Source organism: Triticum aestivum, chromosome 1D, assembly GCF_018294505.1.
Source record: "Triticum aestivum cultivar Chinese Spring chromosome 1D, IWGSC CS RefSeq v2.1, whole genome shotgun sequence".
NCBI classification, from domain to species: Eukaryota; Viridiplantae; Streptophyta; class Magnoliopsida; order Poales; family Poaceae; genus Triticum; species Triticum aestivum.
In genome coordinates this window covers 82231470-82241600 of record NC_057796.1, presented here as the reverse complement: position 1 = coordinate 82241600, position 10131 = coordinate 82231470, and the positions used below count along the sequence as shown (strand labels likewise).

Genomic DNA, 10131 nt, shown 5'->3' with positions numbered 1-10131 from the left:
ATCTTCTGTTTCCTTCATTTGATTACTAGCTAGCGTGTCTACTCCTCTCCATACGTATATAGTACGTAGCGTCGACCAAGCACGGAGATAAGAGAGGACACTTCTCTCTATTAATTAGCTAGCTAACACAATATATGAAACACCTAAATTAACCCCCCAAAACCCCTAAACCACCCCCTTTCAAAAAAAACAAAAACCTCAGCTCCTGCCAGCTGCTGACGCGTGGATGCCTATTGGTCCCGGCTGGTGACACCAACCGGGACAAAAGGCCCTGCCTATTGGTCCCGGTTGGTGGCACCAACCGGGACCAAAGGCCCTCCTTCCTGGGCTCCCCGCACCGGCCACGTGGACGGCCTTTAGTCCCGGTTCGTGTAAGAACCGGGACTAAAGGTCTAGGGCATTAGTAACGACCCTTTAGTCCCGGTTCCAGAACCGGGACTAAAGGCCCTTATGAACCGGGGTAAAAGCCCCTTTTCCTACTAGTGGTTGTACTTGGGCTTCTTCTTCTCTTCATTTTCATTTTCCTTTGAACCCCTGCTTGAAGAACCCCTTAACCATCTCTTCATCATTTTTTTTCTCTGGAAATTTCTGAAATTTTTAGTGACTCAAAATAAAAGTGAACAAAACTCAATAAAATTGATAGCAATTACTCCCTCAAGTGCCTAGAGGCTATATCATGCATCAAAACTACTTTGGACCATATAAATTTGACATGCAAGCTCAAGAACAAGGTCACCACAACAGATTTTTTTTTGCAATATATAAAGCACTAGAACAAAAACTAATTGGACCATTGGAGGAGTCACATACCGATGAACAATCCCCCAAAAAAGTTTTGCAAATGGAGCTTTGCGCAAGGAGACCGAAAATGGCAGCAAGATGAGCAAGAACGCGGGTTTGAGCAATGGGATGAATTTTTGTGGAGAAAGATGAAGTGAATGGATGCTAGAATAAGTGAGGGAAAGGCCTCGTCGCCGCCTTCACAGGCACTAGCGCACGCTTCGCCGGCTGGGCCTATGGCGGCGGCGCGGCGAGGGAGGGGGTGGCGGTGGGGGAAGGTGCGGCGGCTAGGATTGCCCCCGAGCCGCCAGAGAGGCGACGTTGGGGGGGAGGGGGCAGAAGCTTTGTCAATGTACAAATGTTATATAGCACAGCGGCCACGAACAAATTTTTTTCTTTAAAAAATCTGTTGATGGCCATTGTGCTGTATAACATCTGCAGTTCAATTCAAACCTCGATATTACTCCCTCCGTCCAAAATAAGTGTGTCTAACTTTGTACTAACTTTAGTATAAAATTATATTAAAGTTAAGACACTTATTTGGGGACCGAGGGAGTATGAATAAAAAGGCTTTATATTATGATAGGAAAATATGAACAGACGAACCTTTGCATTGTTGAGAGTGAAAACATGAACAAACCGGGCAAACCAGGCCCCATCACCTTTCTCATGTACTAGTACTTTTGGGTTATTTTTTCAATTGGCAAATTCATATGAAGTCGTGGGCATTTGTGATTCACCATTGCTCTGCATATATTTTATCATGATCCTCCATGCCTGTGCACTGGTTCATTGTATTCAGATTCAGAGTATTTGTCTGTGTGCCACATGACGTTGAGGCAGAGGCGGCGACTTGGTGCTCTCCTTCCTGCCCCGCTCGCGGCTTGTCGGTCGCCACCATTCGACCCCTTGACCCTGCGCCGGGCCGATGGCGACTCGTAAAGGTCAACCAGAAAAATAGGATTTCTTCCCAAAATAAATGCGATAGTGTACGTACTAGTACTGCTCAACGCGGGGCACGCTGCAAGAAGCAAAGAAAAAGGAAGCCCGATCGATGGCGACGTGGAGGCGACCCAACAATCCATGTTCATGCCACCCACCGCAAGCTGCACGTTCTTTTCATCTTTATATCTTTACAAATACAAATACAAATGCACGCAAGGTACAGCGCAGGCCAACGCAGCACATAGCGGAAGCATCGGGCCTCCGCTTTGTTGCAGGACCATGGCTCCGCGCGCATTGCTCTACGCGGGCCTCCTCTGCCTCGCCGTGCTGGCCAGCGGCGGCGCCGCCGCCGCCGCGTCCCACTCGCAGTGCACCGACAACCCGCCGGACCTCACGGCCGGGGGCGACGAGGCCGGCGCGGTCGTCGATGACCTCGCCGGCTTCAAGGCCTACGTCACCGGCGCCGCCCACTCCCACAGGGCCGTCGTCCTGGCCTCCGATTTCTACGGTTAGTTCACCTGTTGATTAATCTGTTTAATAATTGCTGAATGTGCAAGTGAGTATGAGTGTGACTTAATATTGCTACTGGTGCTTTATTTGTCTTTTTAGGATTCGAAGCGCCATTGTTGAGGTACCACCTTCTTCTCGCCGCATTTTCCTTTCCCTGATTCTCTTCCTTTCTTCATTGATGATGATGACTAGGAAACTTGTGAAGTGAAATGTACCCATGAACAGCTCTTAAATAAACGTACAAACTAATGATTTGAATAAACTACCAACAAGTAATTACCTAGAAGCACCCCAAAATTGGACTGCGGGTACATCTACCATCAGTTTTACTATTCTTTTCAAAAAAAGCCGCCCCCCTCAAGCCAAAAGACTAGAATTTCTAGCTACTGTACACTCGGCCCCTAGTTTCTACTTGTCTTCCATTTTATCAAAAGCCATCGGAGATCACCATGCTGACCAATAAATTTTCATCCCAATATCATTGTTTAAATTAAATGGCTTATGATTGCTCATGCGTTCATGGAAATGAAGGAAAATTGCCGACAAAGTCGGCGAAGCTGGATACTACGTTGTGGTGCCTGATTTCTTCCATGGACAACCTTACACAGAAGGCACAAACAGAACAGAATGGGTCCTAGCTCACTCTCCGGTAAATCATCTTTACCTATGATAATTCTCCATTAATTCATTTTGCCTATACTTTTCTACCCGCCCTGATCAATCTTTACATACAGGTAAAAGCAGCTGAAGATGCAAAACCCATCTTCGCGGCACTGAAGAAGGAGAAGAGATCTTTTGTTGGAGTTGGGGGCTACTGTTGGGGCGGTTAGTGAAATCAACACAAAGAGAAATATGTTTATATTGGCGGCATGCTTGGAATACAAAATGTTGGAGAGAAAATTAGTAATTCCGCAAATAGGATTAGTTCGTATTCACTTTTTCAAAGAATTTTTTAGTTCATGACCTCCTCCTCTACCGACAGGGAAATTCGCTGTGGAGGTGGCGAAAACAAACGAGGTGGAAGCAATTGTCATCTCCCATCCTTCAGCAGTCACCGCCGATGATATGAAAGGTGAACTTTTGTTTATCTTGTGGTACTCCTATTGGTGAACTATACATGTCTTTTATTCTTAGCTCAACTGCCACTCAGTGATCAAGTGCCCCATTGAGATTCTTGGAGCTCAGAATGACGCTGTTACGCCGCCAGCATTAGTAGATCAGCTTGTTGAGACCTTGCATCAAAGCAATCAGGTTAGTTTCAGGTGATTTCATTCCAAACATTTGGATATCAAAGGATTACTATGATGTTTCTACATGGCTTGTTACCCTGTGCATGGAAGCATGTAAATCAATTTGCATTCATGAAACAGAAGATTCCTTCAGAATAACCCAAACTTAAGCAATAAGCACAGAAGATTCATTCATTCATGTTCTTTGACAAGAAGTGAATGAGAGCCTCATATGACTTTCGCTTGTTGCAGATTTACTATGCAAAGATCTTTCCAGAAGTTGCCCATGGCTTTGCTTGCAGATACAATGTTACCAACCCGTTCGCAGTCAAGACCGCTGAACAGGCTCTTGGCTTAATGCTCGGCTGGTTCCACAAATACCTGAAATGAGAACACCTCATCATGCAAGTCCTCACAATTTCTTACGTCCAAATAAATTTCCCGCAAAAAAAATAGTACGTCCAAATAAATTTTTTTTTCTTGCATTCATGTGTGTAAACTTACATAATGAGATATGCAGATAATCTGGTTACAATTTGTGTGCTTTACCTTTGTATAATCTCTTCATATTGGTACTATGTCCATGCGTGTGTCGGTGTGTGCAGTTGTTAACAGCTTGCTATGTCTTTAACCATGTGCAGAATAATAGTAGTAATAAAAAAGTGGCTTTATCTCTTTTATTAGTTGCGGAGCCAGCCCAAAATTGGCACATGCCAAGTTGCCAGTTTAAAACGGAGGCCAGATCCGTGGCAGGAGCTACACACTTGCAAAGCAAGATCAGGTTGAACTAAAAGAAGAGGAGCCTCCAGTCCCCACATGACCCATCAGCCAGTCATGGGTATACCACCCCCGCAAACAAATCTACCAAACTTTCAGGCCCCAAGCACAATAAATTTCTGGGTTCCAAATGGCGCACTAGAAGGAAATTCTTATATTCCAATCTGCCTCTAGGCACAGATGGTGTATTGCCCTGCTCCAACCAAATGAAGAAATATCGGCAGCACGGAATCGATGCGATCTCTAGAATCTAGGGTGTGTTTGGTCGCCTGGAGGCCAATCAGGCCTGCACGAAAAGAAAATGGGTTGTTTGGCTGAGTTGAGCCACATCCAGCGTACATGGTGGGCCATTTTGCACAAGAGTATGCCAGTGAGATGTGAGGCATGTACCTGCTATCTTCTCCTACCTCGAGTGAGCTCGTCTCTAATCTTTTTTCTTCCTCAACCCTTTTAATCTACCCAACGGTGCTTCGTTTCGATATAAGATCTACATGAAAAAGATGCACATCGATATTATGGTTTCATTTACATGGTCGGTTCGTAGTTTCGTCGACCATAAATGCTTAGTTTCATGTTCATGTTTGGAGCTATTTTGGATGAATTTTGTCAAATTCGTCGCGCACGGTCGATCGTTTGAAATTTCTTTTGACCATTAGCTTCGTCTTGCAGTTTCACACGACTTTCATATTGCACATTTTCTGTTTCGATGACTGTAGGTGAGTAGATCTAACTTCTTTCTCGTTGGAATGCACATATGCATATGTATGATGTGTGTTAATGACACTCCTTAATCTCGGTGTCCAATCCCGTGTCCTGCTACACTGGCGTCACCATCGGCGTCGTTCCTCTCAGCCTCCTCTCCCGTGTGCTGTTGCACTAGCGCTATCGTCGGCGCCGTTCCTCTCAATCTCCTCTCCCATGTCCTACTACACTTGGGCAGTCGTCGTTCCTCTTTGTTTTCTCTCCCAAGTCTTGCTACACTGAAGCCACTGCCGGCTTTGTTTCTCTCGACCTCCTCGCTCACGTCCTACTACACTGACGCGTCGTCAGTTGTTCTTTTTGGCCTCCTCCTCTGCATCCTCGTCGCTGATGCGACCATGGGGTGCAAAAATGCATGTGTCCTCTATATTTTCTTCCTTAGCGCCATGGCATCGCCAGTGTTATGTGTAGTTGTCAACCTTGTCGGATGGACGCCATGTTGTGCCCGGCGCTGCCCCCGACATCGTTTCTCTCGGCCTCCTCGCTCTCGGCTTACACTGACGCCGCCATCGCGAGCACGCTGCAAAGGAACTCTACTGTAACTGTGTGTGTTATGTGTAGGTGTTAACTCTTTATCATATCCCGTGCATATAACCAAACAACATGTAGTTGCGTGGGTGGAGACAATACATGACACCAAACAACGTGCCAAAACCGACCCCCTAATGCACAAAGTTTAGATGTGGGCAACCAAACGGTGTGCAGATGTTGGTGTTTTGCATGTTTTCCTTCGGTCGGGCCCAATTGAGATTTGTATGCAATACAAGAAATTCGCAGATGACAACCAAACACGTCCTGAGTGTGCTCATCTCGTTTCACATAGGAAAATGATGGCCCATGTGTGACTTGTACCGCAGTGTGAAGGTAGTGAAGCTTCATGATCTTAGACAAAAAGACCAAACGAGTACCAAATGGTTAGGGCATTCCAACTCGGTTCACCAAAACAAACATACCAAATGTCCGTGGAGATGTTCGGATGTGTCTGCAGAGAGCGGTAAGGGAGACGATCATCTGATCGCATGCACCAAAAGTCAGTGCTAGTTCAAACGCACAATTCAAAAAGACGGATGGAATTCATGTAAACTAGACGGTATTTGTTAAACTTCCATATATTTACAACCAAATGGTGAAATTTTAACAAAGTTCAACTAACATAACAAAGCTTAAACTAAACAAAGCAAGGTATCAGATGTTGACCTCATAGGCATGGCTTCCAAGGCCGCTGGCACCGTTGTCATCGTCTCCTCCGTTGGCGCCACCGTTATCGCCGTCCTTCCAACGCGGAAGGCCTCCTAGGGGTCGCAGCAGTCTCGATTGCGACGGTTGGCCGCGACGCGCTCTTGCTCTTCCATTGCCGACGAGGGTTCGAGCGGCGCGTCGGACTCGGTCAACCCCATTTTGAGGAATTGGTTGTTGAATCGGCGTCGGCGGCAAGCGGACCTCTGCTCGGTGGTCCTGGACCGATCCTCGACTCAGGCCAACGTGAGGTCTGGTCGGACGTAGCAAACGCCGCCCGACACGCCGCATTGTGATTCTCCCAACGAGGCAGCCGCGACCTCGGCTAGCTCCAACCATCGAGCCTTCTCACGTCGACGCACACTGCCACACCCGTATCCAGGACGACGGCAACAACGCACGACCGCAGGCCCCGCTCCAACCCGAATCGGGCTTGAGCGCCCATACCCACCACCGTGCGGCCCCTACATGCATTTCGCGCTGCCACACACCAACGCCACCAACATGCCGAGAGATCCCACCCCACCACCGCGCGCGAGTATGAGAAAGCGACCACCAGAAAAATGCATCCCCCTTCCATAGAGCCGGTCTGGGCTTCGTCGATGGCTCCTTTGGTGGCGGCGGCTTTAGTCCCCCCCCCCCCCCCCCCCCCCCGGTCGGCAGGGTCGGGATACCACTGAAGACTACCGACGGCTCCCTCTGGCGACAACAAGACGGGAAGGAGAAAAAATAGGTGGCAACGGCTTTTGAGTTTCTCCCCCCGTTCCATCGTACAAAGATGTACTGTAGTACGTATTTTCCATTCCTCTTCTTCTTCATGAAAAGGCATAACGAACGGTTGCTCAAAAAAGCTAGAAAAAAGCAAGGCCTTCCATAAAACTGGAGGGGTTATATTACAAGATTGCCATTGAGCAACACGTCCCACGCGTCGAAACCACCTCGGCTTGAGACTTGAGAGTGAGGCCCCGTCGATTGCTCGCATTCCGACCCCCATTCTGCGCCGCCACATGGCACGGACGGCTCCGGTCGCCGACACCGACACCATCGCCGTCCTCGGCGGCGACCTCCTGCGGGAGGTCTTCCTCCACCTCCCCACCCCCGCCGACCTCCTCCGTGCGGCGCTCGCCTGCAAGCCCTTCCTCCACGCCGCCCGCAGCGCCCGCTTCCTCCGCCGCTTCCGCCGCCGCCACCCCTTCGCCTGCCCGCTCCTCCTCGGCTGCTTCGTCCACCGCCCCAGTGAAGACCGCTGCCGCGAAGACCCCAGCCCTCTCCTTCTCCTCGCCCCCCTTCCCGCCGCCGCGCGCCGCGTCGTCGAGGCCGGCGACTTCGCGCTCTCCTTCCTGCCCGACCGCGGCTCGTCGGGCCCCGACCCGTGGAGGGTCTTGGACAGCCGCAGCGGCCGGCCTCTGCTGTGGGATCGGGCGTCCGCGGAGCAGCCCGTCGCCGATCCGTGGAAGGTCTTGGACTGCCGCAACGGCCGCCTCCTGCTGCGCAATCGGGTGTCCCGAGAGCTGGCCGTCGCCGATCCCCTGACCCGGCGCTGGGCCTCTCTCCCCGCGCCCCCGGCTGAGCGCCCCGTGGGGTACGGCCTCGTCACCGACGACGGCTGCTCGTCGGCGTTCCAGGCGTTCTGCCTTTCAGAAGACGGCGGCGGCTCCCCCGGGCTTCGCGCCCTGGTCCTCTCCTCCAGCGAGCTCCGCTGGGCCGACGCCGCTGTCCTCGCGGGCCAGTATAATCTCGAGGACTCCCGGGTGATGCAAGCCAACGGGTCGCTGTACTGGAAGCTCAAGGGCGGGGAGCGCATGGTTGCGCTCAACACGGAGACGATGGAGTTCTCCTTGCTGGAGCTCCCTGATTTCGCTCGGCAGTTCAGCTTCGATGTCATTGAGAAGGGGGACGATGATGCTGGCGGGCTCTACCTGCTCACCATGCTCGGATGCTGCATCGAGGTTTGGGGCGGCTGGGATGATGGCAGCGGTGTGCTAACATGGACACTGGTGGACAAGTCGGTGAAGTTCCAGAGGGCCATGGCGGACATGATTGGTTCACCACAGTTTTACCGGCATGGGCTGGTTGTCATTGGGGTGGTTGCGGGTGTGGTCTTCTTGCGCAATAAGGATCGCCTGCTCTCCATTGATTTGGAAACTATGAAGCTCAGGATGTTGGCTCAGAAAGACACGTGCCCATCGGCCCTGATGTATCCTTACACGATGGCGTGGCCGCCTTCATGCCTGAACCCTACTGAAGAAGGTGCTTGATAAGATGGTAGCCCTACTATGCAAGTTTTGGCCAACAATCTGATCATAAGAAATATTTGAACCAAACGATACAGTTTATAACTTCTTAACAATTTCTTAGTTGCTTTAGCTTTTGCGGGCATAAAAAGAACATGCTGCTTGACACTCCAAAACTTACTTCGTTAGCATCGTGCTGGGGTGAATCTTCTGACATGCTGAATACCCTGATTCTGCTGCAGGAATGTGAGGCTCACTACAGCTTATGATGTTAATAAGGTTTTGTGCAGAGGTAACGAAGAGGAAGGAATTCGATCATCCATACGATGATTGCGGCGCAACCAGTCTAACCGCGCCTAAATGCCTGAACCTCGTATGATGTAATTAGTTAGTGTTACGGTCTTGTTATGTGTGTGGTCACCATAATCCGACTTTGCAATCTGGGGAATGCGGTATGTAGCATGCTTCCTTCCTGATTGTTGTACCAGTTCATCTGTCTGACTGTCTCCTCAAATGTGTGATACAATCCTGGTTGGGGTTGGAGTGTATCTATCATCCTGTCTCCTTCGATACAGATGCATGGATTGTATCCCAGTCTAATAAATGGGCTTCCAGAATCATGCACAGGGAAGAAACTGAAGAGTGAAGAGAGCTAGCTTGGCTATGGCAGCGAGTGCTGTGACTACGTTAGATGTTGATAAATAGTTCCATCAGTGTGTGTTTGAGCATTCTTATCTAACCTCTGAAGAATTTATGAGATGCACCACGGATGGAGACATCAGCCTCAGGTTTTGGGGCCTGTTTCCTCACTTCGTCTGGGTCCAAGGTTTTGTAAGCAAGTAAACTCTGGTTTCACAGAGGCAGGCTATCCTGGTCTTCCTAATTTTCCATAATGTATGCATATGAGTGGACTTGTGCAACTTCAATGGCAAGCGTCAATTTCTGATGTTCAGACATGCTTTGCCTCTGACGGTGCAGTTTTTGTTCAAGCCTCTGCGGGCCTTCACATGTTACTGTCAAAGTGATCATCCTTTCACTGTGCCCATACATTCAGAAAAGACACAGGGATATATCATCACAATTGATGTTGTTGAATTTTCTTTTTGACAGCAGCAATTGCTTGTTGATACCCATTAGGCGTTGAATAATGAAAGAGAACGCAAGTCAACAAGCTTTCAAGGAAGTACTGATCAGGCCTTCGGATTGATCTCCAAGACGACTTGTAAAACGTGGACGCCACGAACTCGAACTCTGTACTATCGATCGATTGATCGCCTACATAACGCGTACCCGGTCCCTGCGATCCGTCGAAGTTGGAGATAACGAACGAATTCTCCGTGTACGTACGTCGGGACGTAGCTAGCTCGTCATTAGTCATGACGCCCGCGTGGTTGAGCCGTGGCATCGGCGCCATGGATCTGCCGGAGTGGGTGCCGGTCTTCCGCGACATCTTCGACAAGTAGTCCCCCGACCGCGCCTCGAGAAGCTCCCGGGAGACGGTGAGGAAGATGGGCAAGCAGTGGGAGGCGACGGCGCGCGCCCACGACGAGGCTCTAGCCCCCCTGAGCCGCGACGAGCAGATCATTCTAGCCGCCGAGCTCCAGGCCGTAGCCTTCGAGTCCATCTCCGCCTTCGTCCCGCTGTACCGCCTCCGTGACAGG

General features: G+C 50.0%; 2 protein-coding genes across 2 annotated transcripts; both read left to right on the top strand.

The window, feature by feature from the left end:
• Positions 1-1948: 1948 nt before the first annotated feature.
• LOC123165781 (endo-1,3;1,4-beta-D-glucanase) lies at positions 1949-4042 on the top strand. Its single transcript, XM_044583517.1, has 7 exons — positions 1949-2233; positions 2335-2356; positions 2767-2884; positions 2970-3060; positions 3218-3307; positions 3386-3486; positions 3717-4042. Exons 1-7 carry the CDS (start codon positions 2005-2007, stop codon positions 3852-3854), a joined length of 789 nt encoding a protein of 262 aa, XP_044439452.1. The 5' UTR covers positions 1949-2004; the 3' UTR covers positions 3855-4042.
• A 3115-nt stretch (positions 4043-7157) lies between these two features.
• Positions 7158-9022, top strand: LOC123180452 (uncharacterized). Its single transcript, XM_044592501.1, has 2 exons — positions 7158-8486; positions 8713-9022. Exons 1-2 carry the CDS (start codon positions 7244-7246, stop codon positions 8718-8720), a joined length of 1251 nt encoding a protein of 416 aa, XP_044448436.1. The 5' UTR covers positions 7158-7243; the 3' UTR covers positions 8721-9022.
• Positions 9023-10131: the final 1109 nt, after the last annotated feature.

What these genes read in the sequence shown, in the direction of transcription:
- LOC123165781 (XM_044583517.1), top strand. Translation starts at nt 2,005, where the DNA reads ATGGCTCCGCGCGCATTGCTCTACGCGGGCCTCCTCTGCCTCGCCGTG. An exon ending in TTCGAAGCGCCATTGTTGAG is followed by an intron (nt 2,357 to 2,766) that starts GTACCACCTTCT and finishes ATGGAAATGAAG; the next exon opens with GAAAATTGCCGACAAAGTCG. An exon ending in CCTTGCATCAAAGCAATCAG is followed by an intron (nt 3,487 to 3,716) that starts GTTAGTTTCAGG and finishes CGCTTGTTGCAG; the next exon opens with ATTTACTATGCAAAGATCTT.
- LOC123180452 (XM_044592501.1), top strand. Translation starts at nt 7,244, where the DNA reads ATGGCACGGACGGCTCCGGTCGCCGACACCGACACCATCGCCGTCCTC.